Below are 17,657 nucleotides of genomic sequence, written 5' to 3'. Positions count from 1 at the left end.
TGTGATTAAAACCTAGAATGCTGACTTTTCAGTCTTAGGTTTTAAGGAACAAACTGGCCACCTGTACTTCTGCACTTCATCAGGTTTGCAGTGAACTAATCATAGGTCATCCACAAGAGAGTAGCCACTTTCATTTGGTTCCAAGTATGTACTGTTTGTACTCATTATCCAACCTGTGTGTGTGGCTCTGTGCAATTTATTGTAAAACAGCAAATTAGATCTGTACATGTACACTGACTTTTAGCACAGAAGACAATTAAGAATTTAAGTACTGGATACTTGATTGTTGTAGATGGCTAGAATTTCCATTATACAAATGCTGCTGTGTGGGTGGTTCATTCTATATTACAAACCTCTGGGTCATAATTCTCTCTCCTGCAAATCTACTTATTGTGAATTGGCAGTTTACACTTCTGCTGCTTAATCATTTGGTTGTTTTCTGCCTTTAAATGTATATTGTCTATCATAGTGTGCATACTTTTACTTAGCATGCCAAGTTCTGGTTTTCCTATAAAAGGAAGATGATAGTTAGAAGTGAGATACATTACTAGATTATGAAGGTAAGCTCTTCAGTGCTTAAGAAATACCAATCTAAAGACCCATGAAAGATCATTCTGCATCCAGTTTTTGTACTGCCTTAGAAACCTATCTGCATTTGTTAAGCTCTCTAATTTTAGTTTCCTGTATGATGGTGTTGCTTCTTTCTTGTAGTCAGTGATGAGGTGAGTGTGTTGTGTACATGTATACGTATTTGCACACATACATATATCTATATAACTTAGGAAACACTTAAGAGGCTTCTGGGTATTATGGTTATGAGTGGTAGAGATTTATTGTGTCATTGCATAAAAGATTACTGACAGTGGTTATGTTGGGTAAGGAGCTCAGGAGGATAATGCTGCTACAAAGGTTTCACTTTTACTCCATTTCCGTTGGTCCTGAGCCAACTATGTGTTTGACAAAAACTTGATGTAAGAGCAATAGTCAAAATTGGTTTTCTAACCTTTTTTTGACTGTGATATTATCTTTTAATAGAGAGGAGTGAGGGTTCTAAATGCTATTCTTACATATTCATCCATGTCAAATAAAAATATATTCCCTTTGAAATACTGATCTAAAAATATTTCCTATATGGTAGCATACTTTGGTTGTACAAGTCCTTTATTTTATAGTTAGTAGGATTGATGCATTTTACTCTTTATGCTGGAACCTGGATGAGTTGTCCAGAACTTAATTTCTATGGTGTCCAGGTTATAGAAATACTTATTTGTGAATCTCGGTTGTGTTTCCTGGTGTATAACATTGTGGCTCATGAAATCATTAAAATCCAGTGTTTTGACTAGGCAACTGTATTCCTCAGGACGTGAGAGACTGAGGCCGCAAGATACAAAAAGTTTAGTTTGATGTCTTTACACTGTTACCTTTGTATTTTTCTATGCTGTATAAATATTCATAGAAAAAACCCTACATATAACCATTTATTTAACTTCATCTTCACTAGCTATTTAGGCTTCCATTGTTTTATTTTACATTTCAATTAATAGCTTCCAAAAATTAATGAACCTCACATGGTAAAGTGTATTATTTAATGTAAGTGAAGATGGCAGATCCACTTGTTAAATAAGATATTGTTTTCCCCAAAGCAATACAATTATTTAAAATGTGGAACATAAATTACAGTAATGTTTGTTCTTTTTTTAGGTCATGTTTACTGGAGACAATATTCCTGTTCATCCTCATGTTTATAGCAATGGTCATATCTGTTTATCCATTCTAACAGAAGACTGGTCTCCAGCTCTCTCAGTGCAATCTGTTTGTCTTAGCATTATTAGCATGCTTTCCAGCTGCAAAGAAAAGGTATGGGCTTTTTTAGCACCGTTGGAGTAGAATAAGTAAAAGTTAATAGTTTTCTACTTTGCAAAGTGAGATTTTTCATTTCTCAAATTCTAAAATAGGTAAAACTACTATATCTACATTTCTACTACTGAAAAAATACTAAGCTAGAACTGCAAAATAAACAGTGCAGTAAGTACTTTGTCACTTTTTTCATGGTAACCTACTCATATATCATTATTGGAAAAGAGGAGTGAATGGAATCCTTCTAGTTGTACTAATTGTGAAGTTCAGTCATGTTTTAGGACAATTCTGTATAAATTGATTCTGTCTCTAAAGGCAGTGCAAAATGCTTATTGAAATGTCTTTAGTGCAGATGTTTTGTTTATTTGCAGCTGTCCTATTTCAGTGATCTTTATACCTTTCATTTCAGGAAGGTAAATGGTGCTAAGCTGCTTTTTTGGTCATAGATGAGTGGTACTGATACCTCAGACCTTTTCTGTGAAGAGACTACCCTTTTACTTTTGACCATTTCTTTCGCAGTGGAATATCTGTGGAAGTTAGATGTGGTCAGAGCTTGTACATCTGTGCTATCCAAACATGCCTATTTATGTCACATCCCAATCAGTCCTAGTCATGTGTATGTGATAGAAAAACACCCCCAAAATGGCTTTGTATTGTATCCTAGGACTTTGATTTTGCATAATGATGACACTTATGAAGAAAGCTGAAGAATATGAAGTATTTATCAGATATAGATGTTTAAGTTCATTTTTTCACCCACTCCAATCTGAGACTTATGGATGGGAATTGGATCTAATATATCAGAATTAGATTCCAAACTGCAAAGGAATTTCATTTGGTTTTTTTGAACAGCTATTCCTTTCTTGTGGGTTGTTTCCTTTCTTTTTTTTTTTCTTTTTTATTTTATTTTGTTTTTATTTATTTCTCCCCTGTCTGTCTGAACTGTTTGGTATTTTTTCATTAATTTTTTGCTTGGAGTATCTCTAGTGAGAATTCTTACCTGGATCATTAAGAGATTTTTCTTGACAAAGTTGTAGCCTTGCCTGTTACCTCATTTTCACTGCATTCACATGGTAGCCTTTCATAAGCTTATTAAATAGCTCATGTATTACAATATGAGGATTGTGTGATTATTTGTAGGTCTTTTCTTCTGTTGCAGAGGCGACCTCCAGATAACTCATTTTATGTAAGAACGTGTAACAAGAATCCAAAGAAAACAAAATGGTGGTATCATGGTAAGTATTTAACTAGGAGCAGGAATTTTGAAGTTTTTCAGGCTGAAGGCAATGAAAATGTAGGAAAGTAGGAGAAATGCATTCAAAGCCTTAAAGTCTTCTCTTAAATTTCAAGAAGTTATTAAAATCCTGTTTCTGAGATACTCTGCTGTGATTTTTTTTATATCACATTTTAATAATTCCTGATGGAAATTTAAACTGCACAGATTTATGTTCTAAATTGGAGGTTTGAATTTGAATGAAAGTTCTTATAAACTGTATTAGTACATGACAAGTCTTAAGTTTGGGATTGGGGAAGGTCTGTAATGAAACTAGGTTTAGCTCTAAACCCAGGTTTTCTTGTTGTTGGTAATGCTTTAAGACCTTTTATGACAATTAAAAAATGCCTATGTATTTGTAAACAGCTATGTGTTTTAATAGATTTCCGCTGTTAATCAGAATTTCCAGTGTGGGACAGTTGGCTGACTTAAAGGCTCTTAAGAACTAGTAGTCAATAGTATAGTAATAAGATTCTACATGTACATGGTAAAAAACCACCATACTAAAATTGCTACGTGTAGTACTACAGTGTCTGCAGTGCTAGTTGTTTTGGTTTGGTGAGGTTTTTTGTTTGTAGGTTTGTTTTTTGTTTGTTTTTTTTTTTTCCCCCCTTCTTTCCATGTGCTCTCTGTCTGGCTTCATACAGTGTGGTTTCTTTCTTCTGCCTCAATATTTGTCATCCTTTTCCCAGAGCTGGGGTTGACTGTATGTGCTTGTCTTAACCACTCCATTGGTGAGGAAAGAAAGAAGCAGGAGTAAGAGACGGGCTATGCTTTTCTTCTCTCCTCTCTTGTTGGCCAATACTTTCTTTGCTTTCCCTGGGAAAATACTATATAAGTGGTGATTATTGGAAGCCCGTGTATTTTGGGAAAGGATGTATTTAGAGCAAGTAATGCTGTGTGCTAGGGTGGTGCAGGAGCAGTTGATGCCATCACTGCCTTTCACCAAAGGCTCCATCATAAGACATCCTCTGTTTTTCACTGCCTCCCCACCCCAGGACATCTTCTGTCCCCTATGTGAAATAAGACTGGGTATTTTGAGACAGTGGGAGTTAATGACTGGAGAGGCAAATGCCAAAACCTTCACCCTTAGATTCTTAAAAGCCCATGGATGCCTTAACAAGCGAAACTTGAGAGTTTCATAAGACTTGCTGGGACCAATGGGATTTTGATGTATGCTAATGTAACAATGAAACTCTGTTTCTCATAATACTCTAATAGTATCTCTAAAATAAGGTGACTTCAATTACAGTAAGAGGAGTGCTGTATGTCATAGGATTAAGAGGTATTTAAGAAACTCAGGACTGTTTATCATGTGGTTGTACATTATGTTGTTTTTAAAATTGATTCCAAGAATAATAATCCTATTACCTGCAAGGCTGGGTTTTTAACTTCACCAGATTATTCAGTAGTCTCTTTCTCTTCTCTTTCTGTTTTCACACTCTTGTAATGTGTTTGGTGCTTCTCCATTTCTAGTTTTGCTTTATTGGCAATTTTGGGAGAATTTTTATTTATTAACTATTTTTATTTTCACTTGCTAGAGAAACAAGTAAAGTTTCATTTATTGGCTTTACCTTGTGATTAAAATATGTTTTGTCTGCTTTGAATTTGTAGTAGTCTTGATTCAGGATTGAAGTCTATCAAGGAGAACAGTCTACCAATACTACTTTGATTTCTTATTCATTAAATTCAATTTGAGTTAAACAAGCAAAACACCAAATGAGTATGAAAAGAAGTGTGGGTTATCTGACTCTGAAAGTTGCTATATAATTGTGGCTCAAAACCATCAAGCTGCTTATAGTCCACTGAACAAGTCAATTACTTTGAAGTAACTATGCAATGGCTGTTTTCTAAAAGTCAGAAAACCTTACCCCTCCCCAAATTCAGAGCAATCTAAAAACCAACCTGAGGCAAGAGAAAGCAAGTCAGTTCATTTAAATAACTCATACTGTTTTGCTTCATAGTATTTTCATTTGTTTTTTAACTTCCCTTTTAAGTACTGATTAAAAAGGAGGTCATGATTAGAAGTTCATTGGGTTTTACTCCCCCACCATTAAATTCTTACATTAAAAAATAAAATATGCACAATGTCCATTGGACAAAAATTTTCTTAAATGCTAGAGGGTTTTTCCTTCAAGCTTTGTGTGTCACTTGCTCCTTTTCTTACTTACAAGTAATTTTGTTTCTCTTCTGTGGACATAAAACAAGACTGCCAAAGCATGATCTTTAAATTTTCAATGTTTTCTTAATGGGTTTGAAGAAATGGTGGGTTATACTAAAATGGGAGGTGTAGCTTGCCTGCTGATTTTAACCACCTCTCTCTGGAAAAGAACAGTCTTCAGTGTTTTGTCATCTGAAAAGATTTACAAGCCCTTGGAAAATGTGATTCTGTCATCTTCATTTTCTGCTCCTGCTTCAACTGAAGTGTCACATATCTGATCTTGTGGTCGATCCACTTCAGGCTGGGTAAATTAGAGACAAAACCCCAATCCCAACCAAGAAAGAAAACCAGCTGTCCAAGGGTAACAACTAGGTGAAATAAATGACAGTGCTAATATAAGAACATGTGGGGGGAGATGCAGAGTGGTTCTGCCCCTTCTGTTCTCAGCTAGCCATTGGAAGTTGAATCCTTGTGTTTTGAAGAGAAAGGAGGAAGACTGTCATCACTTCTGATATATGCATTTGAAGTTTTTTGGGTTTTTTTGGTTTTGTTTTGTTTTGTTTTGTTTTTTTTCCCCAGTAAGTGCCTGGAATTTATTTAGCTGGGAGCAAGTAGTGCATGGTTGGGAGCTGATGTAAAGCAAACCAATATGAACACAGAGGGATAAAGTAGCACTTTAAGATATATTCTGACATGTAAACATGTGTCTCCATGCATTTAACTTACTACAGAGTTTTTAATCTCATTTCATCCCTGCCCCAACAAAGCAACTTATTGCATTAGCAGAGTTGTGGAGCCTTGTTTGCTACAAACTGAAGTCCTCACAAGCCCTGTTTCAAGACTTCTGATCTTTGATAACTTAAAATATTTCTAGAATGTCTGTCCTACAAATGTCTGCTTCACCCGTACACTGAATTTCATGTTGAATTTTCAACCTGAGAGTTGATCGTGTTGTGTTAAAGACAGAGGAGGATCTTCCAGATACAGTTTTCTTGGGCATCCAGGCTGAAATTGGTTTCGTAAAGCTGTTGCCTGGCTTTGGTGTTGTCAGGAGGTAGATTTTTGTGAAAAAAAGAGGGCAATGGTGTTTGTTTTCAACCAGCACCTCCTTACTGCTTTTGGCTTGTCTTTTTTTTTTTTTAAGTAGGAAGTGTTTTCTGTGGTGTTTGGCCCAAACTTTTGGTACACCATTTAAATACCCCTTCTATCTCTCTTGCATCCTTGTCCAACCTTTTTTACATGTATAGTACCCACTATCAAAATGAAGAGTTTTTTTGCATGCAATAGTATTGGTGACATAATGTTTTCCAGTGAGAATGTAGAATTCTTAACTGCTACTTTATACATACTAAATCTGTAAACACTAAAAATACTGTTTACAAGGCTACATTTTCTAGGTGTGCGAGCTAACAAGTGCATTAAAAAATAACAAGACAGTAAGTTTGCTTTCTGCTAACAAACTTAATATTTACTGTTACCAGATGCAAATACTGCGGGTTCATGTGTGGAAGAGAAAGTTTAAAAGGGAGACCTTTCACAGGCAAATATTTACTTTAATATATTGAGCATAATGCAGAAAAGATTGTCATAGAATATGCTTTTTTGTAATATGTTCTGTCCAATCACAGTATCTAAAAATTAGTGAATATAAATTATTTTCAGGTTTAAGATTTTAGGATTATAGTAGTAGCCTATTATTTTTGCATAATTGTCAGCTATAGTTTGTGTTGCTTCTTGAGAAATAAATGAATATACATACATATATATATAAAAATATATATATACGTACATATGTATAAAAGGTTGAGAATGCAGCAGGAGAAGCCCACTCTGCTAGCTCTTATTGCTATATATTCCTTATAAAAGGATTTCTCAATTTGGTAACTGGTGTGGACCCGCTGTACTTAAAGGGGGCAAAATGTTAAGCATATTTAGTCTTTAATTTTCCTGATGAGTGACTTTTTAAATATCAAGCGTGGAAATTACTGTCCTTTTAATGAAATATTTGCTAATACTAATATGCTTGGGGGTGTTATGTGTATTTTGGAAGTTTTGTGTTTTGATATTCTCTTCTTTTTTTCCTGAGTCGTTATGGAACAAAACTGCATAATTATTCAATTGGTGTATTTCCACTGCATGTTACTGTCTATGCTAGGAATTGTTTCTGCATACAGCACCTTGCTAATTTGGATTTAGAATGTTTATATGTTTTCCATAAATGCTCTTCTTTTATTTTAAAGATGACACATGTTGATGCCACCATTTTGTGATCCTCGTAGCAGAAGATAGTCCTACTGAGAAAATGAGCACTTTGATCATTCAGTCTTTGAACTTTAACCTTTGACTGGAAGTGACCTATAGGCAATGAAGACTACTTCCTTTGACTGCATTTTTACTAGTGTGCATTCTGGGCGCATGTTGATCGCTGGTTCAGTCCATGCAACTGACATGCTTTTATTAGTCATACAGTATTAATGCAGGTGTCCAGAAATGTCAGAATAATTCCATTATTTTTATTTTAAGCTTTTGGAAGAATTCCAGGTCTTCATATATTGTGCAATAACACTGAGCTCCTTGACGGTTTTGGTGCATCCATTGCCGGCAATGGACATTGTACCAGGGAAAGGTTTTGCTCCTGCCACAAAAAAAGATTGATGCATGACAGAGCTTATGAAAGTTTTGGATATATTTGGATTATAAGCAAGGGATCCTCCATTACCTTAAAAGCCTCCCCATTCTTTTATATTTGGATTCTATGCACTGTGGTCACAAAACTAGCAGCATGAATCAACATGCTTAGCTGAAGGACTGTAATAAGATCATAGCATATTTATTAAATTGTTTATCTGCTGTCAGATTGTTTTGACATGGAAGGTTTTTCAAGTGATGTTGGCAGAGAGGTACAATGTTATCCCTATGGTGAAATAAAACTACTTTTTGTATATAGTTATTCATATCTCTGAAGCAAAGGTATGAGTAATTTAGGGTATGAGTGATTTAATCAAGAATTTATTTTGGAGATAGAAGAGGATGGCAGTGATATAACTGAACTTGCTGCAGTCCGTAATTGGGCTTGTAATTTGTACTTTAGAGCTTTTTCCAAATAGATTGCACACTGTTATTTCCTGCTAGCCATCAGCATGAGCCCTACTGCCTACACCAATATTTCATTTATTTATGTGTTTGAAAGCAATCCATATAACATTTTTTGTTTGCATTCACTGTTTCTTTTGTTGTTGTATGTCATGTTTGAATGTTACAAAACAATATTTTGATTGAAAAGCTTTGTCAGAAGATATTTTCATGTAAATTATTTCTTTATCTTGTAAGCATCATCTTGTCTTTTAATCCTGTACTATAAAAAGAAAAAAAAAATACATTTTTGACAGAGGCTTAATGTTTTGACAAAAAAGTGTGGACCTTCTTATTTAAGTTTAGACTAAAGTATATTTTCTTAACTTGCTTGTCCCATGCAGCCATACCAATTTTTTTCCAGGCTTTTACTTCACCAAAAAAAGGGAAAAAGCCTAAAATCAGATTGACGTTTTTCTATGGAGCAACATTTATTGAAATGATAGTCGTTCTCACCACTCTGTAATATTTTGATACTGCAATTAGGTTGTCTTTTTAGGAAGCACTTTTATAAACTTAATACCTTTACACATATGCAAAATTTCTATAACTTTTTTTACTGTTGCCTTATTGTTGCACTCAAAAAAAATAAAATTCAAGCGATTAATGCATGAATGTCTAAATCAAGTAACTGCTTGATTTAAAAACAAAGAAAAGCCAAAAAAGCCCCAAACCCAACCCAGAACTAATAACTACAATAACAAACAGAAAATTGGCTGAAAATACTGATTTTTTTTCTTACTGCTGTATAACTGACAAGTTTTATAGCCATGTATATACTTCTCTGTTACCTAATGTTTAAAACATTTTAAAGTGTAGATGCTTAACTCAGGGTGGATAGAGTTCAGATGGATTTACTTCAGAGAAGTGTTTTATACAGCAACTGAATTATGGATATTGCCAGTGAAGTGAGGCTACAATATACTTCAGGAACTGCAGTTTTTTTCTACTGTACTGAAAATATCTCTTGGCCTTTAAAACTCAATGGTAAAATCTAGCTTTGGATATAAATTTGGTGTGTGTATATGTTTTCACAATGAGCCTTTAAAACATAGAATTCAGTTTCTTTTAAGAGCCAAAAATAATCATTTTAAGCAAATGAAATAGCTCTGCTCCGAACTTTTTGTTTAGCAAAATTTTATTGTTGTGAGTTAATCAAACTGGTTATTTTTGGAAATGGTTCATATAAAAGAGCAGTAATCTAATACTTAATCTGTATATTCATATTAACTGCTCTGTATTGATTGAAATGATTGGTGCAGCTTTGAGAAATTCATGTATGAATGGTTCACGTAATGGATCCTATCAAATAGTCCACAGGAAAGAGACCTTATTGTGATACAAGGTAATGTCTCTGAAGAAATGGTTCAAGAACATCTTGTCAGATTCATGTATCTTTTCATATGGTGGCTTGCCATACTACAATACATGGTTTCAGAGAAGCTTTATGATATGCTGTATGTATTTTGTTGAAGATGGGTGTCGTAGTGCAAAGCATTATACATTTTATTGACCTATGCTATCACATGGACTACAATGAAGTTAAATAACCAAATTTATGCTGCTGTTTAATAACCCTCCCCTATAACATATTTAGGTCAAAAAAACGCAAGGTAGATTAGAAGAGAATGTACCTCAGGTCTTTTAGTTTACAGTAGAAATGCCTCCATTGGTTCTCTTGTAGATCTGTCGGTAAGTTCACCTATATACAGAGGGCCAAGACAAAGCCTATATACCACTAAGGCCCTCAAAATAATGCAACTATTCTGACAATGCTATGATGTCCTGAAATAGGGCTTGAATTAGATGAAGGTGGTGCCATCCTTTCTGTAGGGTGACTCTGTGTATGTAACTTTCTTTCACTTGGAATTTCTCACATGAAATGGTTACAGAATTGGCTTGAAACGATCTTGCTTTTATTTTGTGTCAATGTTCATGTTGTTAAACACTTTGTTTTGTGTTTAGTGTCTTTATACTATAACACAATAAATTCTTGTTTTAAAATAGATTACTACCCTTGAATGGAAATACGTGTGGACCTTTTCATGGTGGAGTGCAGAAGCACTGTTCCTTACATTCAGCTACTCTTGAGACAAAGATGTCAGTAATTCCAAAATGCTGTGATGGATATCAAGGGAGGAATTTGGATGATAGTGAGGTCTTTCCTCTTTTCTCCAGAGGGTATCTGTTGTAACAGCTGAAGGAAATAGTTTCTTAAAAAAAAAAATAAAATCACTAAGATATAGTGCTTTCATTTCCCATAGATGATCAAATAGTTCCTTATTGTGGTTCTTTGCTGTTTGACAAACTTCAAATATTGAATGGGGAGTTTCAGATGCAGGATTCTTGCTTTCTTGCAGTGGTGGTAAGAGAGTTTCTTTGTTAGCGTATGTCAGGATTGCTAAATGAAAGTTCTGCTGCCTCGTATCAATAACTGCTTTGTTCTGTACAATTTTTTATTCAAGAGATGATGGTTTCTGTTTTGGAAAAAGGCACTTTTTTCATACCTGAAAAATGTATCCTTGTGAAGAATTAAGTTTTTTAATTTATATATCTTATGAACACTGTTCTGGGTGTTTGATTTTTAGTTATTACTTTATTTGAAAGTCTGACAAAATATAATTCACATCTCAGGTTTTAAAGGTGCAATCCAAGGAGACCATAAAATTCCCATGTCAGTAATTAAATTTTAAAGAACACGTTAAACAAATGTCTGTCAGGAAAGGTTTAAATATAATTGATAATAAGACTTTCCAGTCCTGTTCTTGGTGATTTTTTTTGTATATGTAAATATTTATTAAAATGAATGATGTTTTCAAAACAAAGGGGAAAAAATATCACCTGTGGCACTCCTGTTTCTTAGAACATGTCCTGGTGATATTAAAAGCTTTGCGATAGTGCAGCTGTGTAATTTCTAGCTTTGTTGGGGGGAAGCCAGTATAGTTTTTGCCTCCTCTGGTAAAACAATTCAACATTATGTTGTGTTTGCACACTCATAAATCCTGATCATTCTAAAAAAATAGTCTTGAATGAACTTTCTTTTAAAACCAGTTACTTTTAATCCAAATCACTCAATCCCCAGTTGCTTTTAATCCAAATCACTCAATCGAGTTTGGATTTGCTCTCGTGAACAGTGGTACCTGAACAGTTGAGTGTTGAACTGGATAAGGGGAATTAAGCTGCCTTAGTGATATTCCACCTTCAGCTGCAGCTACACAGCAGGGTGGGAACAGAGACTTGGGACTTGGTTTGTGTGCCAGGTGTTTTCAGGAGTTCTACAAACTTTCCAAACCATCAGGCTTCAAAATACCTTAATAAAATTGGAAGAGTGGAAATATCAGAGCCTTCTTTTACCTTATTAAAATACAATTCAGAAATACAAATTTGAAAATACTTAGCTACTGCTTTTATTTCATTTTATTGACAATAGCAATGCAGGGTATTCTGTTCACTTGCCATATTTTTTTTCCTCCAGATTTTAAGTACTTTTTAAAGTAGTGTTTGAGGGGCTTTGAGCAGTTGATTCAACTTAAGAGATTCTCTCTTGAGCTGCTTAAAACTGAGGGGTTTTTTAATTACAAAGCAAGAGCATTTTCAGTAACTTTGTACTTCCAAAGTAATTGCTGTCAGGAAGTGGCTTCCTTAGAAATTTATGTGGGTTTCATTCAGATTGTTTTGTATTTAATAAACAAAAGCTAAATGCAAAATCAATTGATCATGCAGTGTATACCAGTGTAGAGATCAGATTTATAGGCCACTGTCAACAATCTTTTTAGTATAATACTCCGTAGGAGCTCTTAAGGTGTGTGTCAGAGATAGTAGGTTAGATTGTATTTAACCCACTTCAGTTTACATACATGCTATCTACAAGTGTAACTTTGTCTTTTGAAGTGTCATTTTTCTCTTGACTTCTGCTGGTGAAAGAGCTGCTTACAAGAGACTTTACTTTTCTGGAATAGGAATCCTGTGAAGAACTGAAAACCATAATGATAGCCTCAAAGAAAGATGTTACTATCTGAAATACTGTAACACTGACCACAGTTGCTTCCCTCGTGCTGGTCTGTCTTTTGGTATTTAAAATCTCCGTGAGAAGACCTTGAAACTTCTGTATTGTCTTCAGCAGGTGGGAACTTACCCTCTTGGAGCCCTTTGGAGTGCTTTCTGCCAAGTAGGTCAGGGTTAAATCTGTTCAGATGAACATTCTGGGCCCTTTCTCTTCCCTGGACTACAATATTATCTGGATGGTGCTAATGCAGTTCTCCAGGGCATTTTATCCTTAAAGATAAAATCAAGCAGGGTTCCTGCTATTCAGTGTCTTCCATTAGTTTACTGCCACTGAAAAGGAGGAATCTGTACTCCTCCTCCTTCCTTTCCAGCCTCATGATTCACATTCCTACCTTGCATCCAGCTTTATTGTCTGAGTCTGCACTGAAATGATCTAGCATGTTAAAGCAGTAGGAAACTGACTTCAGAAGAAAAAGTGAAAAATCTTTCTTTCTTCTCAATTAGTAAATTGAATGAGCTTGCTATGTAATCAGGAGTTTCAGAGCTAGTGCAAGAAATGGAAAGGATTGTGCAGCTGAGGTTTGGGAGGTGATGGTTGAAACCTGATTTGTATCTTTACACTTTTCTGCATAATGTAAAGTACTAGAAACCTTGTTTTATGCAGAAGCTGAGTTATGTGCTATAAGGAGCCTGAGAGCTGCAGGTCTGGACTGGCTATGACTGTCTGTGGCAGGGGATTCTCCTATCATAACTTTGTTTTCTGGTAAAAATTCTGAAGTTGTTCCAAAGCCTTCAAGTGACCTCTCTATTTAGATGCCTTCAGTTTGGGTGCCCAGGATATTTTTTTTTAGTTGGTTTTTGCTTTTTCAAAATAGCAAGGCTGCTAGCATTGCTCTATGTGGATATTTTTGGTCAAATTTTTATCAGACCAACATTGTCAAACCTTAATCAAATAGAGAGTTACAGATTCAGTGAAGCTGCTCAGAAAATGCTCAGTTGTTTTCCAAAAGGAAGGCAATCATTATGTTACAAATCAAATGTTCTTGAGATTAGATAGAAAGCCAAATGTGGTACAGTCATCTTCTAATACAGAAAACACTCGAGACAGAAGTCTTGGATACAGATCTCATTTGTCTATTGTATCCTTAAAGAACAGGACTTTTGCACTGTGGTAGGAAGTTTTCAAGACAAAACCACACTGTTCCTAGTTTAACCCCTTTCTCTGAAGGTCTTGTTCAAAAGACAGATGAAATCTGATGGGTTTGGTCTCAATTTATTATTTGTACTGGTCAGTAAAGAGTGTGTGACAGCTGTCATTCTGACTGGTGACAAAGGGTGAATAGCTCTTGACCATCTCTCTTATTCTCTAAACTGTCCCCATGTCAACAGAAAACATTGGTAGATATATTTCACATGCAAAAAATGAAGTACGCTTTTATTTGTTGGGTGTAGACAATTTATTGAATGTTAGTAGTCTGTAGCAGTATAGGAAGTACACATCACTAAGTAAACAAGTCATAGACTGATAAAGCACCTAATCTCCAGCTGATTAGAATACATTGAGCCTGAAGTCTTGATTTGCATAAGGATTTGAGTTTATGGGGAAAAAAGAAATTGGGGGCATCATCTTGCTCTAATGTGTTTTGTATCACACTGAGTCTTGGACTATAACTTCTTTAATCTCATGTGTATCTGTGCATTATCATATGCCCCAATCAGTAACTTCTGTCTTAAGCATCCTGCTGGAGTGACAGGTGAATTTGGCTTCCTTAAGTAATAATCCAGACAATCCTGTGTTTCGAAGGATCTTCCAAATGCTCCTGCAAATTGTGTTGACTGACACAATGGGGATGTCATATGGAGAAAATCTGTGCTTACAAAGTGGGGTGGGAGGGAGAAATGAGAGGGAGAACAATCAGTTCTTGAAAGTTAAGTTTGATAGATTTCTGAAGATTCTCAGAGAATCGGTGGGGAGTGGTGCGGTGGTTTGGTTGTGTTTTTTGGTTTGTTTTTTTTTAAGAGGACATCAGTAATTGCACCAAGCTGGAATTCTTACATTACAAAGTTCTTCAAAAGTCGAAGCGGCAAATGCATTGCAACTATGGTCACGATGCAACTGAAGGGTCAAGATCCTGTATAAAAACCAATATTGGAGTTTGTTGGGGTATACTATAATAAGAGAAATCACTGGTCCAAGCAAACTTTACAACTCAGATGGATAGCCCTTTCCATGAACTGAGGTAATAGGTTTCTTTTTGCTTTTGCAATAACTTTTCCATAAATCCTAGTAAACTCTGAGCGAAGTAGACTTCGTACTGTGCCTGATGACGTTCTGAAGTCTTGCAGGTGAAAAATAGACTTGGTATGGTACTTTGCTATGTGTTTTTGTAATTCTGAAAGTTCCTTCTGTTAGCTTCCTTCCTTTCTCTAGTCTGTAGGAATAGACAAAATCATATCTGGACATTACTCATGTCTTCCTGGTATCTCAGGTACTACTAGGGAATACTGTATAGAAAAGCTTGTGATTCTTTTCCATAAAAACTTCTCTGAATAGTTCTTATGCTCATCTAAATCTATCATCTGCTTCTATACTTTCCTCATCAGCTACTTTGTAATTTATTTTTTTTTTTAAACTCATTTCTGTGCAATGCTTTTTGAAAGTGAACGTTATAAAGGTTTACCATTTGGATGTTGATATGAATTGTCATTTCATCCAGAAGGCACGTTTCCTTATGTTAGTGACTGTAGCATGCAACATAGTAAGGCTTAGTTCTTCCTGAATGATTTCTGAAATGTGAATCCATCTAAATGTTTATCCAGCATCAGATGTACCTGCTTAAGTATGACAAGTGTTGTCTTGTGCCAGCCAGCCCAGTCTGGAGCACCCCTCCTTGCACTTCACGTTTAATGTCTTGGGGTTCTCTTTGGAGTAAACCAAAGATGTAATTGGAGAATTTGTGGTGATCTGTGCATAACCTGATTCCATACCATTTTGTGGTCAGATGGTTTTCTATGAATTTTGAGGCAGCTATTAATGCATCTTGCTTGATTTTGAGTAAAGGGTCCTGTCACTGTTAGGAGTTTGTCACAAGGTAAAGCATTTACTTAATTCTTTCTTTCTTATAATTACAAACTGTTGTTGCAGGATTTGGTCTCTGGAAAGGAGTCCTCCTGCATGGTCTGCACCAGAACACTGCTGCTTTCTGTCACAGAGCTTTGTTTCTTGATACTGGTCCCCACAGTAGTTTTATGTGTAGGTCCATGCTAAAGATGGTTAATAAATCTTGCTTAGGCCATACATTAATCTGGTTTGATTGTAGTGTATATCCATTTTGATATGTATATTTTACCTTCCTTGATACAGTGTCAAGGACCTTATTACTTATAGCTTTTAATTTAAAAGTGCAGGTTTCCACCAACTTCTACATTTTCATTCTTTTTTTTTCTTTAAATGCATTAAAAACAATCCGGACAAAAGGAAGTGAGAATTTCTAGCTTGTGTCCTGAAGTAGAAGCTTACAGGCTGCCTCCCTCCAAATTTGGATTTTATTATCTAAGGTGTTTTTTCTGTTTATTTTTTTCCTTTTATCAAATGTGTGTGTATATATTTTATATATATATATAAAAAAATAACAGTAATATACTGAGTTCCATAGGGAACTGTGGGTGTAGTGAGGAAACTGATTTGAAAATCTTGGGATAGTTTTCACCTATCTGTAAAGACGCTGCCTTGTAGATTGCTTACATTTTGTCTTAATATGGCTTTGAAGATCAAAACGCTTTCAGATATGGGGATGTTTTGCTAACTTCTGTGAGGGCATGTGGGCACTGTGCACATTTAAACTTTCAGAGAAATTGAAAAATATACATACCTGTCATAGATGTTCCCTTTTTAAGCATTTTTAATTGCTGTTCAGGTAGTAGATTAGTGTTACTCTCATTAAATGAACACTGAATTTCTCAAATTATGTGGGGGTGTTTACTCTTGCTTAAATTGTCAAATTCAGAAATGTTCAGTCATCACAAAACTAATACTTTCGGTAAATTATTGGATGGGTGGGAATACAGCAACATTTTAGTGGAAACATCCAGTTAGTGCATTTGTGTCACTTCTCAAAATATCCTAGACCTCCTATAACCCCCAAACTCCCATTGCGCTGGCGTAGTTAGCACATAATTGCAAAATGATGATTTGGTGACAATGCAGGATAAGGTTGTGGGTTTTTTTATTAATAGGAGAATGATGCACTGACGATTTAAAAAAAAAAAGTTTGAACTGCTGCAATTTTACTGTCAATTCTATTACACCCTCATATAGCAATAGAATTTAGTCCATACATGACTATTTGTGCTTTGTTACTGCCAGTAATTCATAATTTTATTTGCAGTCCCCCAAAAAACTTTACTAAGGCTTGGGGACTTAATTTTGACAGGACTGTGAAATGTTCTGAAATCAAACAGTTTTAACCAACTTCATCTAACATAAATATGATTTGTGTGTCTCTCTGAATATGCTATTCATATATACTATTAATATACTATTAATTAGTACTTGGTATTACTATTAGTACTATGTTACACTTAATTCACTGTTATCTTGTGAAAAAGTTACAGTGCTAGTTGCTATAACATGCATAATATACAGCAGACCTCTTGCACAGTTAACTCACTTAGAAATGGCTACTTTGTAGGTGAAACTGAGTAGTTAAATTGCATTTGATGTAGGTGTAAAATGCATAGATTCTTTATTTTCAACTGATGTAATACCTACTATTTACTCAGTAACACTTCACATTTTTTTGAAGCTATATGTTGCTGCCATCCCTAGAAGTAGCATGCACTTAAAAATTGGGCAAACTGGGACTGAAGCTAGTGTATGCTGGCAGGAGATAGTACTAACAGCAAATTGGAGGCATTGGTAATCCTCTAAAAATGAACACCATTTGAGTGACAGTGCCGGTTGTTCTTGCTTTTAGTGTTTCCATTCATGAGATTCTATACTTATGAGCATGTGTAGGCTTTAGTGTTGTTCCTATTGACTATGATAAGCTCTTTGTCGTTTACTGATTCATGTTTACAATACTAGTAACTTCTGAAGCTGCTTTTTGGGGGGGGCGGGGACAGACAATGACACACCCCCTTTTTCTGTATGAAGTGTCTGCATAATGCTGTGTACAGAGAATTTTTTTCTCTTTTCTGCTTGCTGTTTGACTTCATGTATGTCTAAGT

The 17,657-nt window shown here is 35.3% G+C and overlaps 1 protein-coding gene across 2 annotated transcripts in view; it reads left to right on the top strand.

The window, feature by feature from the left end:
* Positions 1–10,431, top strand: part of UBE2W (ubiquitin conjugating enzyme E2 W) — a 33,459-nt gene extending 23,028 nt beyond the window's left edge. The window contains exons 4-6 of one of the 2 annotated variants that reach the window (XR_011324048.1): positions 1,702–1,857; positions 2,998–3,092; positions 7,532–10,431. Coding sequence is in view for 1 of the 2 variants with exons in the window: in XM_069779531.1 (XP_069635632.1) it covers positions 1,702–1,857; positions 3,017–3,092; positions 7,532–7,545 (246 nt within the window). In the remaining variant the exon portion in view is untranslated. The remainder of the gene's footprint in view (positions 1–1,701; positions 1,858–2,997; positions 3,093–7,531) is intronic. The other variant, XM_069779531.1, reaches the window with a different exon arrangement.
* The last annotated feature ends 7,226 nt before the right edge of the window (positions 10,432–17,657 follow it).

The sequence above is a fragment of the Haliaeetus albicilla genome, chromosome 3 (assembly GCF_947461875.1).
Source record: "Haliaeetus albicilla chromosome 3, bHalAlb1.1, whole genome shotgun sequence".
In the NCBI taxonomy this organism is placed as follows: domain Eukaryota; kingdom Metazoa; phylum Chordata; class Aves; order Accipitriformes; family Accipitridae; genus Haliaeetus; species Haliaeetus albicilla.
The sequence above is the reverse complement of the archived record's forward strand: the minus strand, read 5'-3'. Positions and strand labels throughout refer to the sequence as shown.